Consider the following 23,033-nt stretch of genomic DNA (forward strand, 5'->3'; position numbering starts at 1 on the left):
TACCACCTGGCAAGTGGGAACTTCTCAACACTGGGGAAAGTTATGAATGTAGATAAATTTAAGAACCATTTTCATAGAAGCAAGATTGCAATTTGTGGTGGTAGATAGAATCCCTGAATGAGCCCATTTGAGTAGGAGAAAGGAATAGAGGAATGACAGTAAGGAGTGTCTATATTAAAAGAAGGGAAGAAAGAAGGGAAAAGAAAATAGAGAATAGGGAATAAAAGATCGGGGAGGCAGGAAGAGAAGCAGTATATACTAGAAAGAAAAGAATTTTCAGGAGTGGAAAACCACATCCTTCAGAGAGTGAAGAGTTACAGTGATGGAGCAATTTGGAGACCTTTGGGGTGGTGGGTATAGAAGCAAGATTTCAGGTAGATGAAGAGAGAGTGAGGGTGAAGACACCACGCCTGTGGTTACTAACGCTCACTGGAGATGTGTATGTCTCTAGAAGGAGAGAGAGGCTTAGTACAGTCCAGTAGCCAGAACTTCAATCCTCAAGTGGAAACAAGGTGGTATTGATGCCCCAAATCTAAGGCTCTTCCCTTCCCTACCAGGCCCCAGGCGTTTTGTTTCCTGCCCATCCTGGCCTGTCAAATTCACAGTAGTGCTCCAAGATATTGGTCTCTTTAAAACTATTATTTCTGCTCAAAATGTGTCTGTCCAGAGTCCTATTCCTTTGCAGTGGCATTTTCCAAGTGTGTTTCACAAAATATAGCTCTTCGTGATACTATCCAACATAGGACTCTGTGGTCAGGTTAGTCTAGAAAATGCCACAGGGCATGTTAACATGTGAACTACTCTAGAATCTCTAATGAAAAGAAACCTTACTAATTTTGTTTAAACTACCAAATATTATCTCTTCACAGACTCATCTCCTTTTTTATGGTTACTGTCAAAAAACTCTTAGTAGTTCTATGGCACCTGTATGGGGAAACTTTGCTTTAGAGGCTTGGTGATAGATAATTAATCTGATAAATGCATACATGTTTGGTGTTAATGGCTGTGAGAGGATAATTAACTTTCTAATATTAAATATTCATAATGTACCAGGGAATTCAAAGAGAAAATAATTTAAAAAAAAAAGTTTAATGTGGGAGGTTCAGGATTACGGATGACAAGCGGATGCTGGCGACTCAAGGTCTTTATCATGTTTGGATCCACAGCTAAATTTGACTTCCTTTTTACTAGGGCTATCACTGTGTTTCGACTGCAAAACTGCAATCAATTCTTCATCCAGCCTGAAAAATGGAAAGGAGGAATCCAGCACCGTGATGATATCTTGTGTGCTGCATTTTTACCTCCACAAACTCTTGTTACAGGTTAATGGAACCTTCTCTGGACAATCAGGGGTGAACGTTTTGTTTCTTTTGGCCTAGTCACTTTTCAAAAGCCTTTTCTGAACTGCAAAATGGATTGATTTCTGGAAGAATTAGCCTTTGCACTGATATTTACTCTTGCTCCTTACTTCCAGGGTGGCACGTTAGTGGTTGGGACTGGCAGCTCTGGAGCAAGGCTGCAGATCCTGGTGCCACCACCATCCAATGCCTCATATTGAGCAAGTTATTTAAACTGTCCGTCATAGCTTTCTTTGGCTAATAATAATATATCAATATCTTGGTCTATAGTGAAGATTGAGTAAGAAAATCTGTGTAAGGGCTTAATAGAGTGCTTGACACACAGTGAGCTTATCAGTAAATGTTAGCTTTTATTTTTATTGTCTTTTTCCCAGAAACAGCATTAGGGGTGATGGGAACAAATCATACTTCTGTGACACTCAGATGTTTCATAATGGAAACATACTAACCCTGTGGCACAATTTAGTCTAAGTAATTTTGGTTGAAGACTGGCCTCACAAAATGCCTACAAATCCTTATAAGGATGCATGGGCAAGCTTTGATGTGACATATGAAAGAGGATCAGAAACTGTTGTATCATTTCTGGCCAAAGAAAACAGTTTATAAAGATAGATTGTACCATGAAATTAGAGAGTCCATATTTTGACAATCTAAGTTGTTTTTTTTATAGAACTCAAAATGTCATCAATTAAGAGGAATGAAAACTTACAGGAAAAGAACTGGGATATCTGTGAAGTGTTACAATATGAGGTTTGCAGCTCTGTGTACACTTATATTTCCACTGTCTTCAGGAATTACCTCATTCCAGTAGGGCCAACTCTGCAGTTGAATTTGCTTTATAGCTGTGGAAAGCCCACCCCTGCAGGGAGTATCACATACTGAAATGTGATGGAGACAAAGTAGAACGCTGCATCTTGGTTATTGCAAAAGTGTCATAAGATACCTTGTAACTGGTGGATAGATGATTTCTTTATCAACTTGCATCCCACCAGTCCTATCTGAACATGTTTGATCAGGCACTTTACAACCCGAGCATTTCAAAATCATAGGAGCAGATGGCTACTCCTGTGTACAGCTAATCCATGCAAATCAATCTTCCTTGGCCAATTTTTGAGTACACAGGCTGCTCTTTCCAGAACAATACAGAATTTAGTATGTATTACCCTCTTCTTTCTAAAATCCCAAGAAAGTTTCCGTCCTTATTTCCACTCAAATTCAGCTCTCCCCTTCTGCTCTTCGTTCGACACTGACACTCAGCCCGATGTGGGGCTCCCCTGGTCTCGCTACGGAGAGCAGCTGGCTGGGCATGCACTGCTCCTCCCCAGGACAGGCTCGCTCGGACTGAGTCTCACTGTCTGGGCTTTTCTGTGTTCTCTGTGATGAGCAGTAGGGAAGGACTTTCTATAGGGAAAATTTTAGAATTGGAAAAAGCATTATTCAATAAAGAATATAGGAGGGAGGGAATGAAAAGAACACACACACACACACACACACACACACACACACACACACAAGACTAGATGAGGGAACCAGAAACCAAGAAGGATTTGATTTGCTTGCCCTCAATAATAAAAAAAGTGTAATTATTATGAACACTTCTTCAGTTCTTATAATATGGTAGGCACTATTCTAAGTACTTTCCATTCTTCACAACAACGCTGTAAAATAAATATAATTTTAACCTAGTTTTATAGGTGAGGAAATTGTGGCCTCAGGTAGTTAAATAGCCAGTAGATGGCAGAGCTGGGAATCAAACTCAAGTTGTTCAATCACAAAGCCCTTATTCTTTTTTTTTTTTATTTTTTTAAATTTTTATTTTATTATATTATGTTAATCACCATACAGTACATCCCCAGATTCCGATGTAAAGTTTGATGCTTTCATTAGTTGCGTATAACACCCAGTGCACCATGCAATACGTGCCCTCCTTACTACCCATCACCAGTCTATCCCATTCCCCCACCCCCTCCCCTCTGAAGTCTTCAGTTTGTTTCTCATAGTCCATAGTCTCTCATGTTTCATTCCCCCTTCTGATTACCCCCCTTTTCTTTATCCCTTTCTTCCCCTACCGATCATCCTAGTTCTTATGTTCCATAGATGAGAGAAATCATATGATAATTGTCTTTCTCTGCTTGACTTATTTCACTTAGCATTATCTCCTCCAGTGCCGTCCATGTTGCAGCAAATGTTGAGAATTCGTTCTTTCTGATAGCTGAGTAATATTCCATTGTATATATGGACCACAGCTTCTTAATCCAGTCATCTGTTGAAGGGCATCTCGGCTCCTTCCATGATTTGGCTATTGTGGACAATGCAGCTATGAACATTGGGGTGCATATGGCCCTTCTCTTTACTACGTCTGTATCTTTGGGGTAAACACCCAGTAGTGCAATGGCTGGGTCATAGGGTAGTTCAATTTTTAACTTTTTAAGGGACCTCCACACTGTTTTCCAGAGTACAAAGCCCTTATTCTGAAAGCCTTATTACTATAAAATAAAAAGATGTGACAGTAATTTCTATCACATTGAATATACAGTACATGATGAGAATTTTAAGTTCTAAAGTTTAATAAATACTAGTTATTATTGTTCATGTTTCCAAAAATACAGCGTACCTACTATGTGCCAGATTCTGTGTAAGGTATTCACGAGTACTGACTTCTTCTCATTGCTGCTGCTCATGTTTTCCAGCATTCTGGCAATTTACGTTCTCAATTCTGGCTCATATAGGGAGTTATGATGGAGAAATCATTGTGTGGAACAACAGCACGGAGAACGCTCACTATGTCCTTCACCCTGATTATCAGAGGCTGCTAAAATCAAAATCGGGTGAGTGCAAGTTTGAAACTAAAATGATGCGGCTGAGTCAAACCACAGTCGGCTTCGTCTTTATTCATGTACCTGACGCAGCCCACTCCTAAATTACAGAAGATAGGCTCTAAGCGCCAGGGATTAGTGAGACCGTTGTCTTGTCAAAGTGACTAAAAAGAACCTTGAGATTTACTTGGCTTAGCGGATACTCCATGGCCACATCAGCTTTTCTGAATTACTGACAGCAGGGAGCAGGCCTCTCGTTTCCATCCAGTTTACTTTTTGCCAATAAACCTCACCAAATTGCCTTTGCGTGAACCTCGGTGCCCCTCGGTAGGAAGAGAGGAGCTCGTGTTCGCTAGACACGCCGCGCAGGCTCAGTCTAGAGCTTGTATTAAATATTATGCCACCTGGAAATCTTCAATTATTTCTTGCTTTAGAAACCTGTGAGGAGCATGAGATGGGAGTATATTGTATTTTATGGGAGTTTAGCAGAGCCCATGAATATTTTATACTTAAGCAAAATGTCTTGACAATTGCCTTTCACATTTTATTTCAGTTTCCTCAGATACTGAAGATTTTTCCTTAGGATTATTTATTTAGGTAATGAATATGTCATTCTTCATGGCCCAGTGAGGTTCTGTTGTCTCAACTGGATAAACTCACACAGCTGAATCGGACCGTAGGAAAGAACAGGTCATCCGAAATAGCTTTTTTGTGTGAAAGTTGAGGGAGTAATTTGTTAAGAGTACGCCCTTAGAGATTTCAGGCTTACTTACCTGCAGGCACAAAGCTCTGGCCTGCTGTATATATAAAGAGCTAGCCATTAGGGTTCATTTGAACCCTCCGTGGAAAGGGTGGAATTCTGCCTCTTCCTTTATATTGGCCTGCAGGAGAGTGACACCTTGCTCTTACAGCAAGCCCAGTTGTGTCTCCGATTAAAACCACAGAGAGGTAGAGAAGAAAGAAAAGTGGATAATATCAAACTTCTAAAAGGCAGGAGAGGCATCGCTAGAGATGTCTTGCTTTGAGATTTTGAAGATCCCCCTGTGTAGATTTTTTATAACAATGTGCAGACTATTCATAGATTCTGAATATCCCCAGTTCTTATTAGTGGGGCCGGGAGATGATGTCACATGATAATTGAAGGGGCCCTGGGAATGTCCTCTCCAGAGTATCTCACTAGCAAATAATATTGCTGCTAAAAATGATCATTTAAGTATATTTAAATAGTCATTATAACTCACGTTCCTTATATTATTTGCAAGATTAATATTAATGATTAATAGGCTGAAAATGTAATGATATTAGAATCACATTTGCCTGGAACATATCAGGATTTCTAAGATGTTAACAGTGACAACAAAATGAAGGCCCTATTAATTCATATCAAGAGAAAACACAGTGTGTATGTAATACACAAAACAAAAATGGAATCAAATGATCCTTCAAGTTGGCGTTGAAGCAGTGAGTAGCAGAAGGTCCGATGGATGTTGACTGGAAGCCTAATGTGAGACTTGATGGAGTCACCGGAGACAGTAATGGAGGCAGGCCTGTTGGTTTTCATAAGCACTCAACTGAAAAGCAGATGTTTCTCCTCACTAAGGCACCTAGCTTTGTGTCTATCACAGATACAGAGCCTCAAAAGCTTTTCAGCGCTGGGAGGAGCTGGTCCACCTGCCCAGGCACAAGCCAGACTACCCTGGGAGCCCACTCGTTGGAGACCCACACTGAGGGCAGGAATGCTGTTGTGGGGCTCTGCTTCCTTGAAGCAAGAAAAGCCACTGCAGAGACAGGTACCATATACATTTCCATTCTGACTGTGGATTGATATATTTGTAAAACTGTGGGAAAGGGAGCAATGAGGGCAGTTTAATCTGTTTCTGTGTAGGTCTTGTAGAGCTTGACCCAGGGAGCTAACAGTGCTGGGAGACCACAGGCCACAGCAGCTAAGGTCAGGGTTCAGGAGGGAGGGTCCAGGAGCAGGAGCCAGACTCGACCCCACCAGCAATACACAGTGCTGCACAGGTCAGGATCAGAGTGGATAAAACTCTGACAAACTATTTGCTACAGGTGACAATCGGAATTGGGATGCCAGCTGTGGCATAAAGAGGTTTGGCAGGGTAGAGGGCACAGCAAGAAATATGCTTCAAATGTATGCACCAAGGCTTAGGACTGCCTGCGCCAGAAGGGTAGAGTCCGACTACGCTGGCACCTAGTATCCAAATGGGCTGGGGGAAGACAGGGAGAAACTTAGAGATGGGGGCAATAGCAAAATGGTAAAGAACTGCTGATCCCAGATCAAGAGAGCCCCTTTTCTTTCTTTCTTTCTTTCTTTCTTTCTTTCTTTCTTTCTTTCTTTCTTTCTTTCTNTATCGTCACCTGTTATGCATGCTTTCCAGAGTAAGTCAGAGTCCTGGTTAGTGCTTCAGCTGCATGTATGCCAAGACTGGTGCCACCAGATCACTTACTGTAGCCACTTGATATTATGTAGATGAAATAACCATTTGCTTAATTTCTGCCTTGTTTTCAATGGCCAAGTTAGCATGACACTGCCTGTATCTTCCCCAAATAAAAATCTGCTTTTGATAATAAGGCATATTGTTTTACCTTTTATCGAAAAAAATGTGTTTTAAAAGTATTTTTTCTTAATATGAACAGTCTAGACATATAGGTGTTATATGTGTGAAAAAAAAATACCCGAACTGCGTTTTCCATATTTACTTTCCCACTTTCAATTTGCACATAGAAGATGCGCATGATTTTTGTATAAAAATTTCCAACATTAAAACTTTGAAACGGTTAGATTCTAAAACTTTCTATTTTCTAGAACTCCCTTCATCTCACAAAATGAACTATTATCCTGAAATTGCTCTCATTTCCTCAACACTAATTCTTCTTAATGTTATCAGTATTCCCAAATTGTTTCCACTGAAGCGGCTACAAGCCATTATTTCTACCTTAAACAGATATGGTTGTTAATCGGCAGTACATTTGTGAAGTAAATTGAAAGTCATCTAGAGATTTATCAAATAGTAATAGGAGCTTGGTCTCAAAAGGATAATTTAGGTAGAGTGCTTCTACAAAGCATGTAAAAATAGAAAATGAAAAGGTAAGTTCTAGGCCTATGAACCAAAAAAGTGTTCCATAAGGGCTCTCAATGAATTCTTGATGAAAAACTAAAAACAAGCTCATAAATAGAATCCTAAGCGTGATGCTACATAGAGAAATTAAAAGCTATGCTGCTATAACCACATATATGAACCCAGCTCCATGCAGGAGGAATTTTACTTCTTTGGTATATGTGTCCAATGGGTTATTAAGAAAGATGGGTTTTTGTAATTAGAATATCATCATAATACTGAAATTAATACTTTATAAGTTTATTTGGAGCAACAAATTAATTCTATCTAACTTTAAAACCCCAATTATATTGAAATAATGAAGGACAGGGAATTCAATGTAATGGAACATCTTGCATTTCCAATCTCATTTTATACTCAACACAAACTAGTAAGGTTATCATAGCATTATCTCCATTTTATATTTGAGAGAGTCAAAGTGCTGGAAATTGGTATCAGGGCTACCTAGGTCTCTGATATCCTTATGCTTTAGACACGGCAAGCCACTGAGGACATTTTTCTCTGGTCTTTGTTGTCACATTTTCCTAATTAAGTGTTGTCTTACACGTTAGGAGGAGCTGACCTGGTGTCGTGTGGAGGATCTGGGTTTGTCAGATTCTGGAATACATTTAAGAGGCAACTTCTGGCCGAATTCTCGGCTCCTGGTGGAGTTGGTTCCATTATTATGTCTACTGATAAGTCAAACCGATACCTCGCCACAGGAGATCTGGATGGACAGCTGAAGATCTGGGTTATAGAAGTAAATTGAAAGTATTCTCATCTCTTTATTAACTTTGATTTCCTTGTGTTGCAGACAACTATGAATCTTTTCTTATCTATCTCCTAGATAAGGGAAGACATGATCACTTGAGTATTTTTTTTTAAAGATTTTATTTATTTATTTATTTGACAGAGATAGAGACAGCCAGCGAGAGAGGGAACACAAGCAGGGGGAGTGGGAGAGGAAGAAGCAGGCTCATAGCGGAGGAGCNCCTGAGCCGAAGGCAGACGCTTAACCGCTGTGCCACCCAGGCGCCCCCACTCGAGTATTTTAAAGAAAATACCTACATGTATTGGGCAGAGACATCTCTTAAATAATTTATGGAGAAAAACAGATTGTTCTCAATATGAAAATCTCAAGTCAGGGGTGCCTAGGTGGCTTAGTCAGTTGAGCAGCCGACTCTGGGGTTCAGCTCATGTCATGATCTCATGGGTAGTGAGATCCAGCCCCACATTGTCAGGCTCCACGCTCAGTGGGTAGTCTGCTTGAGATTCTCCCTCTCCCTCTGCCCATCTCTCCACTTACACTCCTGCTCTCTCCCCTTCTCAATAAATACATATATATACACATATATGCATACATATAACACGTATATGTATGTATGTGTAATCAAGTCAAAGTCATTCACCGAATTTAGAAATGCAGTGTTCTCAGTAAGGTATTGCAGCATCGTCTGAGCATAAATAATTAGGATCTTCCTTATTTGAGATGAGACTATAAACCTAATTTAAACAGAGCACTGGCCCTTCATCCAACATTATTATCATCCTGAATTAGTCTGGGACTTTTGTGTGGTGACTACCTGCTCAATTTCCTAATAATCTTATAAAATTGTGAAATATGCAGCTCTCTACACATGATAAAATTCATCTCTCTCAAATAATAGACTTTACTGTTCATTCTTTCTGCTTTTCATTCTTCCCCTCCCCTCTTCCTTTCGTTCTGCTTCTTGAGTTAGGCAAATCAGTTAGAAACCTTTTTTTGACACTTAATACGATTTTTCTAAACTCTGCTATCATGAACTATTCTTTTGCATTTGGAGAACAGAATATTGTTCCCGAATGTACCTTTTTTTCATTTCCGTAACAGACATTTTAAGAAAAAGTGTTATTTCACCTCAATAATTTAATATTTGGACTTTTTAGAACGCTGGCATTTCTTTTCATTCAGGAGTACTGTCTTAATTCCAGTAAGAGCAAAATCACCCAGGCCCCACCTCTGATACGATCATTCCGCCCTCATGAAGACCAGATAAGTTCCTTAGCAATGTGTCAGCCCAGTGGCCGCTTACTGATTATCTCCTCGTCTGCGGACTGCAGCATTTGTGTGACTGACGTCTACGGTGCTCCTGTCTGGATCTTTGGTCAGGTAGAAATATTGCTTCTTTATTATTCTAGTATTTACTTGACATTTAGTATGAACTTGGGCTGACTTCTATTTGAATCTCGTCAGCTGTTAATGTTCATCAGTCATGAAAGAACTGACTCCCATTTCTGGAGCTATAGCTCCAGGTGTCTGTTGTCCTGTTTACCATTAACCATGACAGTTCCATCAAGTGGAAGACTCTGGAGACATGGGAAGATGGCAGCTCTGTGCAGCTCAAAATGCCTCAGGATTCCTGAGAAAAATTTCTCCTTTAAAACTCCTTCAATTTCAACAGCTAGTAAAAAAACACAGTGTGGATAAAATTACCACGTTATTCTTAAACAGGTAGAGGATAATGACTGTCAAGTAATAATCAAATATAGAAAATTTTAGAAAAAAAAACAAAAAACTTCCTGTTCATTGTCTGATTTACTCCTGCCCAAATAACAACAGCTAACATTTGCTGAATTTTTCCTGTATGGCTAGGGCCCTGTTCTATGGTCTCCACATGAATTATCTCATGTAATCACAATTCCTCATCCCATGAGGGAGGAGCTCATCATTATTCCCATTTTACAAATGGGAAACAGAGGCACAGAAAGTTTGAATCAATCTCCGGAGCTCACAGAGGCTAATACATAGGAGAGTTTGGTTTTTAACTCAAGCTGGCTCATTTCAGAGCTCACGCTTTTAACCCTTCCTCCCACTGACTAAGTTCCCATTTATACCTGTCTATTAAGAGAAATGGAAGTAGGGGACATGATAGAAAGAAAAATATTCATGATCTCACATTTATTTTATTTTTTCCATTTGTTTTCATGGGAACTCTGTTCTTGTTCCCTTTGTGATCTGAAGGACAAAATATCAGTTTGATCTGTTTCAGCCACTACTGTGGAGGCATGGTGGCATGAGATCAGATTGGTGGCGTGAGGTTGGGCTGAAACCTCAATTTTGGTCTGACTGGTTGACTTGGTTCTACTTGGAGGACTCCATTGCCATTCAGGCCATGAGAACACAGCAGCTATCTTCATGTTGGAAGACAAAGTGTTGTTGCTCTATTTGTGAATTGTTTTGATGATGTCAACCTGTCCTGAAATAATTTTATACAACCCTACGGGACGCAAAGGGCAATGATAAATCAGAAAATAATCTGGGGTGGTGGGCTCATGTTTGGCTGGGTAATACGGGCCTCTCAAGGTAGCACTCAGGAGCTGTACAGTCTCTTCTGCTCTGTAAATAAGGCAAGTGCTAGACTTTTCTCAGTCGGGAAAAAGAGCCTCTGAGTGGTAACTCACATAGGTGTAGGTGTACGTGTGTGGTGAATGAGGCAGAGGACCGCAGCTGGCATTCTGAGCACAAAATGAGTTGGAAAGATGCTTCTGTAAGGGAAGAAGTTAGTGTAATGCTGAATTGCTGTAGGGCCATGCCTCATGGGCTCTGGGGAGTTGAAGTGGAGGTTAGAATGACAGATAAAGAAACAGAGCATCATCAAGTGGGTGACATCTGGAGGGTAAGTTCCTTAGAGGCAGCTGAAGCAAGAAATAGCAGCATTCTAGGTGTGGGTGCCATATTGTGCCCACCAAACAGTAGCTGCTGCTAAATTTTATTTTAACTAAGAAGCGTGTGCTAGTAAAACTGTTCATTTTTATGCCTTTGATATTTGTCCTTAGTTGTTTTGTAAAGTCTTTGTATTTTGAAGGATTTTAGCCTTAAAAAGCCTGCGTGAAAATAGTTTGGTTTTTTCCCCTTATGTTCAAGACAGGAAAAAGAGCTCCCAGAGCTGGAATAGTCTTAGAGAGTAAAGGCTGGCAAACCTGGGGACAGCTGGGTTTTCTAGTTTTTTCTGCTTGATATTCTCCCCCCCCCCCCCCCCCCGCCAAGGACTCACTTTGATCGAGCTGCCTTGAATGTAGGTGCTGCTGGTCCCACAGGTGGGGTTGGGGTGAGGGGAAGGGAGAGGAGGGGGAAGGGAAGAGAATATATTAGTAGATACTGGAAAATAGCGGCAGTGAATGTCCTTCTCATGGTGTATAAGAAGAGACGCTCTTTTAGAGAAAGAACAGAAGGATATGGAAGGCAGATGGTAATACATAGATAAGAAGGAGAAGAGGCACAATTAGTAAACATAATTCGGATCAGAACAATTTTTGCTAAACAAACTTGATGTGTACAGTGTCGTGACTTTCGCTTTACATTTGAATGTTGTATTTGTCCTTTAGTTGAATTAATTCTTGTCTGGCAGCTATAAAAACAGGAGGAAAGGCAATAATGTATTTTAATTCCCTACATTAAGACTTAATTTTCTAATCACATGCAGTCAGGTTAAAGTATTTAAAATGTAGTGCCATGTGATTCAATATATTTCATGAATGAAGTTATTTTTTAAATAAGTGTAAATAATTTTTATAACATAGCTACGGATCTGAGGTTGGTTTTCAAGTTCGATTTTTTTAAAAGTTAGCGTGTGGTACGTCTATTTCTGGAGTTGGAAAAATGGGGTTGGGGGTGATTTATCCACGCAGACATCCTTGTCCCAGGAAACTGTCAGATGATCGTGCTAGCGAAAGAAATTAGGTGAAATTAGGTGATGCGTGCACGTGTTCAGGGCTCCTCCTTACACACTAACCACAGTCGCATTGGGCAGAGTGTGCTCACTGGCACCTCTCCTCCTGGTCCTCTGGGGGCCCGTGTTGTGGGTTGTGCTTATTCACCCAATGTTTAAAATTTGACTTAGTTGCCGATATTTAAACATTAAGGATTTCATATAAGATCCAGATTTCCTGCTTCTCTTGAAAAAGAACACGTCAGTCCCTGAGAGTAACTATAAAATGGATTCTAATTCACTGTAGTCCCCACCTTTCCCTATTGCCAGCGAAGGCTGGGGCTGAAATTCATTTACTATTTATCACCTTATAGGAGGCTTGGTTCATTCGTTGACTTGATCTTCCCAGCTCCTGTAGGCATTTTCCTCTGTAATTCCTTCTGACAAGATTAGCAGTTTGTAGGCCAGTCAGATATCCTAGGCATGTCTAACTCCCTCATATCAGACAGGCTGTATTCCCTCATCCATTCCTGTGTATATGATGGGAATTGACATTAGACAAGGACGTTGGTTCTGTATTTCAAATATAAAACAAAATGCCAATGAGAGCTTCTGCTAGATATTAAGAATTGTAGTCAAGTTTTGTGAAAACTATTATGTAACACATATTGTCAGTGAAAAATGCTCAATGATTTGATTGTTTTTTGAGACTTTTTAAGGAAGTTAGATGCAAAGAAAGTAGTTGTATGAAAAATTAACTGATTATCATTCAGCAGAAGTTTTGTTTCTAGTAAATATACTTCTTGTTATTCAAGATTTTAAAGTGGGAATATCAATTTTTTGAAGTTCATTATCTTTTCAGAGAATCTGGGTTTCTTATGACACTTACTACTTTCTACCTTTATTAAAGTTACATACAAATGTCTCATCTCCCTTATAAAACTGTAAGGTCTTTGAAGAACCATGTTTCATTTATTTTTGTGTGTGTACCCAGGACTTTAGTTAGTAGTGTAGCACATAAATGTTCAGAGAAAATAAATGTCACGAAAATAAAATAAGTCTCTTTTTTCAGGCAAAGCATTGGCAGACTGAAAATTGTTTTTCCCTTCCTAAAAGAGATACTAACTTAATGAAAAGTGAGATTCAAGAAGAAAGTGTAAGGGAAATTTCTTTACTTCCTAAGGAGGAATCATGTTTAGACCTACCAGAACATTCTCTACTTGATAAGAAAAACAAAGATGAAACCAGGTACAAGTAAGTAGTTTTAAATGTTCCCTGGATGCCAGCTGGAGTCAAGATAAGCCCAAACTTCCTCCTGTGCTTGTGGAACATGCAGTGACTACTTCCAGGGTGTGTGTGGTGGAAGGAGAATTCATATTCTCAGGGTTATTATATCTAGTTCAATTTCTTGCTTCCATTGAATTCTTCATTTGTATTCAGGATCTTCTAGTTTTCTGTTTCTGCTCCATCATCAACCTAATTGTGCAAATTAGCCCCTTTCCTCAAAAACAATATACTATATATGTGTATGTATGTATGTATGTATGTATGTATCTATCTATCTATCTCAAAATATATGTCAGATTTACTCCTGGTTTTGGTAGGGTGCACAGGGGTTTATATGGCAAAAGTTCAAAGAGCTTAACTTTGATATTAGACATGACTCTTCTTTGAACTCCTCACCTTTTCTTCATTGTAAATGAAGCCCTTTCTTCTCTTCACCTGATTCTGCTAGATCCCATTCTTCTCTTCCTCTTACTCTCTAATGTCAGGCAGTTTCAGTTATTTCTTTTCATTAACCCATGCTCTCATAATATTGTAAAAGATATTTATTTATTTATTTATTTATTTATTTATTTATTTATTTGAGGAGGGGGTGCAAGTGAGGAGTGGGGTGGAGGGGAGGGACAAGCAGACTCTGCACTGAGCACGGAGCCCCACCTGGGTCAACCCCAGGACACTGAGATCCTCAACTGAGCTGAAATCAAGAGTCTTACATTTACCTGATTGAGCTACCCAGGCACCCCTCTCATAATTTCATCTTTCATACTCAACAACTATTGTTTTAGAGAGGATGATTTTATTCATTGTATTTTCTCCGATACAAATGAAATTTTTTTTACCATGTGCATAATATTACTTGTGGGGGTTTATAGAAAAATTGCACAGAAAGTACAGAGAAAGTACATACCCTACTCCCGTCCCACACAGTGTCTCCCATTAGTGTGGTGTATCTGTTACGATTCATGAACTAATATTGATACTTTATGAATAGCTAAAGTGCATGGTTTACATTAAGGAGGTTGACGGAAGTTTCTCTCATGACTACACTCAGGGACCTCTGTGTTGCCCATTTCTAAACTGATGTACCCTTTGGCCAATCTCCTGTGGCTCAACCCCACTAACTGGGGTTACCTATGGTGATACATATCCAGTGAGTTTCCGTTACAGTCTCTCACAACAGCAGGCCCCCCTCTTGTACAACTTCTCCTGAGTCAACTTCAGCTTGGCCCATAGGAAGCTCACACATTCTTACCACACCAGCTGCTGCCTGGTTGCCCCTTCTTGCCCTACTCACACAGTAGCTCCAGTCACAGCTTTTTGCCTGTAGACTTTTTCAGGTATTGATGAGTCACTGATCCATTCTGTCCCTCTAATGGTTACCCCCATGGGGCATACACTAAACTCTGACTGGTGCATGCAAGAAGAAGCTAGAACTGAAGGGGAAGCTTCCTTCCTCTCCCAGGCCGGTGGGGCTAAATGCATACCTACATCTCTCTCCTCTCTTACCGCATCTTTGGTCTGTTTGTATCGTGGAGTGCTGGCAGGCCTGGGTGTTGGCAGGTTCGTTGTAAAGCTATCTCCTTGTCCTGCACAAAGAATCTAGCACCTTACTCCGAAATATCAGAATACCTTTTGTCTCTTAATTAATGAATTATTTTGCTTTCAGACTTTTTGGACCTCTGCAGACAGGGAGATAGAAGAAAAAAAAAAAATCCCCCTTTAAACATCCTGTTACAGTAAATTACACTTTGGTATTTGTTCTTCCATTTCCTTGAATTATGGCTTGCTGAAATGTCAAGTGGCATTTTACTTTCAGGCAGAAGGATCTTTTCAATTTAGAAAGATAGCATGACCAATCCTGTACAATAATAGAATGCTGGGAATGAAAAGATTTTAGACACGAGAAACGGCCCCCACCCAGCCACCCAACTCAATTTTACAGATGAGGAACTGAAGTTACCCCAGGGTAACACAGATCGAGCGTTGTTTCTCTTCCTGTCATGCTCCTAGCAGAACGAAGGCAAGTATCATCACACATTCTCATTTAAAAGTATTTCAGCTAATATACTAATTTCCTGTTCCTTATGACACACTCAATTATTTTTTTTTAAATCAGCTTTTCCTTTGAAATTTCCAGCAGTAAGAAGCTAAGTTGCCTCTATTACACTGCATCTTTTCAAACAACAATACATCAAAAAATGCCTGTGATCTTTAAAATTTCTGCTTTATCTAATTCAGATGACTGAATTGAAATAATTTTAGGACTTTATAGTAAGCTGATAGTACAGAATAGTGTCACTTTGGAATTATTGAACTAATTGAGAGAAAAAGGTGAAAAACGTATTCTCAGAATTGGCTTGCCAGGTACATCCTTCACTTTTCCTAGGAACACGACCAGGGATCCTCTGTGGAAAACATACCAGTGCAATGTAATTATCAGTCGGAAAATGTCCTCCGTGGCCTCCATCCAATACTGAAGAGACTACTGATGATTTTCTCCTTAAGAGAATATTATTCTCAAGGATGTGCCCTATTCCTAATCAGATTAGTAAATACAAGGAGGGAATCTTGCCAGTTTCGGTCCATTTGGAAAAATATTTTTAAAAATACGTGAAAGAATTTAAGGGAACTAAAGAGAGAAAAGCACAGCTGGTGAGTCTGTGTGCAGGTGGGAATATGTTCAGAGGGAGGCAAAACAGTAAGAAAGATGGAGATGCAAAAAGGAAAAGCCAATAGAACATAGAAGAAGCAGGAAAAATAAAGGGAAAAATCAAATGCTTTAAAGCTATATTCTCATCTTTACTCCTAAGATCCTCTCTCCAGGATAAAAATCTTGGCATATATTATCTTCTGGCTTATACATAAATAACAGGTTTCCATAGCGCTTAAGGTATCATACAATATTATGTGTGAGAAGTGGGTAGGTGGTAAAATGTCATTTTCAATTTAAGTCCCGGGGAGATGAAATGAATATAGAATTTAAGAGAGTAGTAGAAAGTCCTAATGCAAAGTTAGCAGTTGATAAAGAGAAACGGATTTCCTCCTTTCTAAGATTCTGCAAAAGTGAAAAAAAAAGGAAGAAATAAATGAAAGGGTAAAATAGGTAAAAAAACAAAACAAAAAAAAACAAACCATGGATATGCATTTTTCTTCATTTATAGCAATGTTTGACTTCTAGGCTCATTCGAAATTATTCTTATCTGGAAAAGATATAGATGAAATGAATAACTCAGACAATATAACTTTAGAGTATTTCTTTACTGCAAAAATAGTACATGTTCTTTAGGAGAAGTTTTGGATGTACAAACAAGGAAGAAGGAAAAAGATGAAAAATCACCTGTTGCAAAACTGGTGCTGACCCTTAGGCATTGCCAGTACCAGGCAAATAAGCAAATAAACAATGTACATCTTATGAAAACAAAGCCTCGCATATATAGGTTATAACCTGTTTTTTCATTCAAAAAATACACAGGGAGTCCATTTCTGTGTGAATTAACAGGAGTGGCCACAGACATCCACATCTCTACTGACACCGGAGGAACTTAGGAGTTTTGTAACCATTTCCTTTCTTTCGAACATTCAGACTGTTTACAGATGTTACCTGGGAAAAGATTTCTTAAACGCCTTCATGCATACATGTTAGAAGACCCAACGGCATTCATCATGAGAATAAATTCTTCAAAATGAAGTTGCCGAGTCCCAAGTTTCAAAGGCCTTTGGGTCTTCTTGCTAAGTTGCTGTTCCCCCACCAGCAGTGCATAGAAACTGCTGCCTCGGAACCAGCACTGGATGTTGTCATTGTCCTAAAACTGTTGCTGTGGTATCTCATCATTGTTTTCAGTTGAATTTTTTAATTATTTGTGAGAGTGATCTTTTTTCCCCCATGTTTATTAACCTTTAACAATTTAATAATGAACTTGAAAGAGGTTATTAGACTCAACCAATTCCTGTCACGTCCTTCAGAGAAGCACATCCCAGACTCTTCTTCAATAATTCCTATGGGATGCACTCACCATCTTAAAGATGGCCTTCTCTGTTATTGAACCAGTCTTTATTGTGGAATGACTCTCATGTTAAGTCAAATCTATCTGTGTGTTGAACTTTCTCTCATTGATCTTCATTCTTATTCTGGGGCAACAAAGAGCAAGTCTACTCTACCTTCTGTTATCTGACACTTTTCACTTTGGCTGCCATTTCAAAAGTGGGGAAAGGGTTAATGATCAGACACCAGGATAAAAGAATCAGATGAGAAATGAAATAGAAATTTCCATTAATTTCTCAGTAAGTTTGTATAAGACAGAAGGCACCCTTAAAATTGATGTTTCTTAGACATGAGATATTATTATGCTGTTCTAAATTCCTTATTATGGTTAGGAGGGAATTGATATTTAATATTATTTATATGCTGTTGATTACCTAATTATCCTGCCCGTAGATCTTCTGTGAGAAATTAAATTAGAAAATTTATGGACAGCTATATAAGAAAAAATACACAAAACATTAAAATCACATTTTAAATTAGGCCTTTTATGACATAAAATGCTTGGAGGATTGACAGTCTACTTTTGCCAACAATCTGTGGCAATAATCATCTTTTGCCCATGTATAACAAATGAAAGCAAATGAAAGTCTACTCAATTTTTAAAGTTTAAGTCTTAAAAATACTAGTACAGCAAGTTATTATTTTTGAAAGTACCACATCTCATTTTTCATCTCCTCATTCTGATAGTTCCCAAGAGTATTAGGGCTGGCCATAGAGGATGATGGAACTCCCTACTTTGGGAAATATTTTCTTATTCTTGCTTAAAGTGATAGTAGGCAGTACTTACTGAGCTCCTACCATATTCCAGGCTCAAAGGTCTTTACGTGTTTATCTCATTTAATTGTCCCTGTAATCTTTGGCGATGGTTATAATTAACATCCCCTTCTCATGACTAGGAGAGCAAGGCAGAAAGAAGTTAAACGATTTGCCCAATGTCAGCCCACCAGCAAGAGATAAACCAGAGATCCCAAAGCAGGCCTTCTGGCTCCAGAGCCAGTGCACTTTGTCACCACTCCATACTGCCCACCCAACAAGCATCATGTGACAATATGGAAAAGTTATTGGTTTCTGAGTCAAGTGATCAAACATTTTGTCAGATACCTGCTGTGCATAAGCCACTACTTCAGCCGCTTTCGCTTTCCTTTAATGCCTGGTAGGGCACTTGGGGACTTGTCACATGTCATTCTTCCCTCCTCCTATATCCTGAACCAAGAGATGGGAGATCAGTTAGAGCCTTTCTTTCTCATAGAATTGATGGCAAGGCTGCCAGAGCCCATAGTAGGTCCTCTGCTGGCATCACCATATAAGACCTTTTTGCAAAGTTTTAACTCTAATGCATTTTTATCTTCATCCATTAGGAATATTGGAATTTTTATCTTCATCCATTAGGAATATTGGAATTTGGGGAATTTTTTCTGCACTTTTATCTTTATCCATTAGGAACATTGGAATTTGGGGAATATTCACCTCTTTCCAGTTGTGTGTGCGTTTTCATAGTAACCATTTCCCCAAATGTCACATATCTATGGAAAGGAAGCAATAAGTTAGGCTTTGCATATGAAGTTGATACTGCTATCTAGTGGTTCATAGAACTGCCCTGAGGTTAGAGCTTTGTGACTATGGCTGTCCTTCTGTGGCAGTCTGAGATCTCAGTAGTACAATTTAGTGTGATTCCCAGGATAGTCTTTCCCACCTTATGCCTACCCCTTTCCCTCTGTGGATTTAACTCTTTAGTGGAGATAGGCAAAGTGATTTTAGTATCACTGAATGAGAGAGCCAGAAAGCAAATAGCCTAAAAGCAGGAAAGAGGTTAGAGTGACTTGGGAAAATAAAAGTCTGTTGTTATCTAGTCCAAAGTTAGACCTCCCTACTTGGCCTCCCTCAACAGTTTGTACCTCAGTTTAAAACAGTAATACTTTTCTGGGGGGGAAATAGTATTAACCTAATGACTAGAAGGCATAACTGTACTACACTCTACCCTTCCTGTACCTACCACCAACATCTTATTGTTACAGATTCTCTTACTATCTTAAAATGACTCTCTAAGGATGCCATTGTTGTGGTTTTCCAAGCCCAGAAAGTGGCTAAATAATATGTTCTGATTCCCGAGGGATTGCACATTGTGAGGGAAGCATTCCAGTGTGCTTTGGGGGAAAAAATGCCACCTGCTTCAGTCTTTGGATGCCAAATATTCCCTTTTAAAAAAAAATCTATAATTCCAAATAATTTATGTGGATACTTCACCCAATCAAGGAAATAGAACTTAACTCCCATTACCATCCCCCCGCCCCAAGCATAGGCTTGAAAACTTGCTTCTGGAGGGTAGTATATGGAAAGGAAGGGAAAAGTAACTTTACAGGGCAGAAGCTTGGCAAACATAACCTTGGCCAATGGTAAGGTTAACATCAACAGGGATAAGGCAGGTTGATAGCATGTACCCTTGATAAGATGTAATGAGAATAGCACTTCATCTCCGTTGACTTCCTCCCAACAACCCGTAACCCCCCATCTAACCCTAAGAAAAACATCAGATAAACCCAAATTGAAGGGCATTCTACAAAAATATCTGAAAAGTATTCTTCAAAACTGTCAAAGTCATAAAAAAACAAGGAAAGTCTGAGAAACTGTCAGAAACCAGAGGAAGCTAAGGAGTCAGAAAGCTAAATATAATGTGATTTCTTGGGACAGAAAAGAGGACATTAGGAAAATCCTAATAAAATATTGAGTTTAGTTAGTAGTCATGTACCAATACTGGCTTCTTAGTTGTGATAAATGGTAATGTAAGATGTTATGTTAACAATAGGGACAGCTGGGTGAGGGATAGACCAGAACTCTGTGCTATGCTATCTTCACAACCTTTCTGTAAATATAAAATAACTCTAAAATGAAAAGTTTATTTATGTATAAAAAAGCAATCAATAAATTGCTACTTAAAGCTATATAAATAGCATACAATATTAACTTTGAGATACATAGACTTAATTTCACTTGTATTGATATTTTAAACTCTCGAGTTTGGGAAATACAGTCCAAATAGAGCAGAGGGAAAGGAAGGAGGGAAATGAACATTTATTGAACAGCATTATTCATTAGACACATCGCCAAACAGCCATCCATCTCCTCTCCTTCAAAACCACAGTGAGAATCTCATTGTGCAGAGCAGGAAATTGGGGCTGAAGAGTATAGAAAACCTCTCCAGGTTCTCCAGCTACTCAGGAGGCAGCAGAAATGAGAATAAAATGGGGTGGGAGAGCAGTCAACAGGAGGGCTAACAGATGCAAGGAAGGGAGGCATCAGGGAGAGCCCAGCAATTGTGTGAAAAATGGGTGTGTTTTCTGACTGACCTGAGGCCTCCAAGAGAATAATAAGGATTTTGGGAAACACAGCTAGCCTCCGTAGAGGTAGAGGTCTATACAGTGAGTGTTAAATATAGTTGAGACCATTTCCTGTTTTCTGACAGGAATTATGTACAACTAAATAATGATTTCACTCCCTGTGTTTTATTGAAAACATTTTTTCCATGGATTCAAGCTAATCTAGTTTTCCTATAGATTCATATGAAAAGCCTCAAAAATATTGAATTTTTTTTTTTGCATTTTGGATACCGTAAGTGAAGATCCAGGCCTCACACTGGATAGGTTTTTGACATGTACCACCGGTTAGCCCATATAATTTATACACAGGGCAAGAATGGCGTGTGCTTCTGTGAAATTTTCTCCTGCATAATTTTTTCTCTGACCTTCCGGTTGCTATGGGAATCTTTGCTTAACTAGCCTCTTGGCCTCTCTGGCTCTTACTCTTTTATATAATCACCTGGCTAGCGGCCATTTTATTCAAAGATATGGCTTGATTAGTACAAACAAATGTCATCACTTGGGCCCACAATATAGAGGGTCTTTTTATTTGTCTGGTTGGGTTTTTTTTTGTTTGTTTTATTTTCTTTTGTTAAAGTAAGATATGTATTTAAAGCCTGAAAGTGCCGATTTGTCCTTTGTGGCTGATATTTTATTTTGTCATGTATTATTTTCTTCCAGTGTCAGACCATCAGAAGTCATAAATTTAGGTATAAAATATAAGGAAAGAAATATTTTTAAGAAAAAAACAAGTAACCTTTACAGTGGTGAAGGTATACAAAAATCATCCAGTAAGTAATCACTCTTGACATATTTTTATAGTGTTATTATTTTATAGATTGGTATGAATGTGATAAATAGCTACTCTGTGGGCCAGGAATGCTGGTATTCCTTAATAAATGTGAAGGTAAGATCCTGTGATCTCTATTTAACAAAGGAGGAAAGTGAGGCTCAGAGACATCAATGATTTGTCCAAGACTGCACAGGATATGAATGGCAGGAGTATAAGATCTAAGCCAGAAAGCACACATAAAGCGCCCATTATAGTTTCCAAAATAGGGTTGGCACAGAACGTCAATTCTCTCCGTAAATATATAAGAGATGAAAATGAATAAAAACTCTTTGCTCTAAGGATGCCCAATATGAGTTTAGTTTGGGCTAACCAGAAAAAGAATTATTAAAAAAAGTAATTGAAATGAAAGAATTGTTCTCATACTGAAGGGTGTTGTTTAGAAGTGTAGTAAGAGGGGCACCTGGGTGGCTCCGTGGTTAAGCAGTTGACTCTCGGTTTCAGCTCAGGTCACGACCTCAGGGTCATGAGATCCAGCCCTGAGTCAGGCTCAGTGGGGAGTCTGCTTGAGGATTCTCTCCCTCTACCCTCCACACACACACACACACACACACACTCTCTCTCTCTCTCTCTCTCTCTCTCAAATAAATAAATCTTAAAAAACAGAAGTATAGTGAGAATAATTTCCAAAACTCCATCATATGAAAATATTTCACTCACTGCCAATCTTGCTTAAACTTATGTCCAAGGGGTAGCTATAGTTTCATGGAGCAGATAACATTACTTTTAGAATTTCTACTGAAATTTTGCTGCCAAAATGTACATCATTATTTAATATCCAATGCACATTTATAAACTAATCTACTCCATAGGCTTTTTGTCAGGATTACATGAGATGATATGTGTAAAGTACTTGTAACAGTGCCTGGCATATTATAGAAACTTGAGATAATTACTAATTACTAATGTTGTTATTATTGTTATTACTATTATACCTTGGAGCACAACCTTTGGAGTGAAACATACTTGAGCTTAAGTTCAAGGTCTGCTATTTACTAGATAGGTAAATTCAGGCAAGTTATTAAAGTATCTTGAGCCTCAGTTTCCTCATCTGGCAGACGGGCATAATGATACTTTACAGGTTATGACGATTTCTCGTTTGGTTTGACACAACACGTTGATTCTTAAAGTATGCCCCGTGGCCGGCAGCATGAACATCACCTGGAGCTTAGAAATGTACGTTCTGGAGGGGGAGGTTAAGATGGCGGAGGAGTAGGGGACACCTTTTTCAGCCGGTCCCCTGAGTTGAGCTGGATAGGTACCAGACCAGCAGGAATATCCACGGAATCAGCCTGAGACGCAGGAAGATACATCTGGATCTCTACAAATGAACATCTCCAGCGCTGAGTATCGAGGTACGAAGCGGGGAGCCGTGAAACCGCGCACAGATATCGGAAGCTAAACAGAAGGGGGAGGGAGCCGCCGTGTCAGGGCGCCGGGAAGCGGTAGCCACCTGCAAGGGGGAGCGGACAGACCGCGGACCCGCACGCTTGAGACAGCAGGCTGAGAAGGGAGCTCCGGGAGCG

The 23,033-nt window shown here is 39.3% G+C and overlaps 1 protein-coding gene across 1 annotated transcript in view; it reads left to right on the forward strand.

Moving 5' to 3' along the window:
- WDR49 (WD repeat domain 49) overlaps positions 1–23,033 on the forward strand; it is a 135,696-nt gene that overhangs the window by 88,092 nt on the left and 24,571 nt on the right. Inside the window, exons 10-16 of the mRNA XM_034663424.1 lie at positions 1,192–1,322; positions 4,088–4,186; positions 5,800–5,964; positions 7,863–8,050; positions 9,242–9,439; positions 13,051–13,232; positions 21,339–21,448. Of these exons, the coding sequence (XP_034519315.1) occupies positions 1,192–1,322; positions 4,088–4,186; positions 5,800–5,964; positions 7,863–8,050; positions 9,242–9,439; positions 13,051–13,232; positions 21,339–21,448 (1,073 nt within the window). The remainder of the gene's footprint in view (positions 1–1,191; positions 1,323–4,087; positions 4,187–5,799; positions 5,965–7,862; positions 8,051–9,241; positions 9,440–13,050; positions 13,233–21,338; positions 21,449–23,033) is intronic.

This window comes from Ailuropoda melanoleuca, chromosome 1 (assembly GCF_002007445.2).
Source record: "Ailuropoda melanoleuca isolate Jingjing chromosome 1, ASM200744v2, whole genome shotgun sequence".
Classification (NCBI taxonomy): Eukaryota; Metazoa; Chordata; class Mammalia; order Carnivora; family Ursidae; genus Ailuropoda; species Ailuropoda melanoleuca.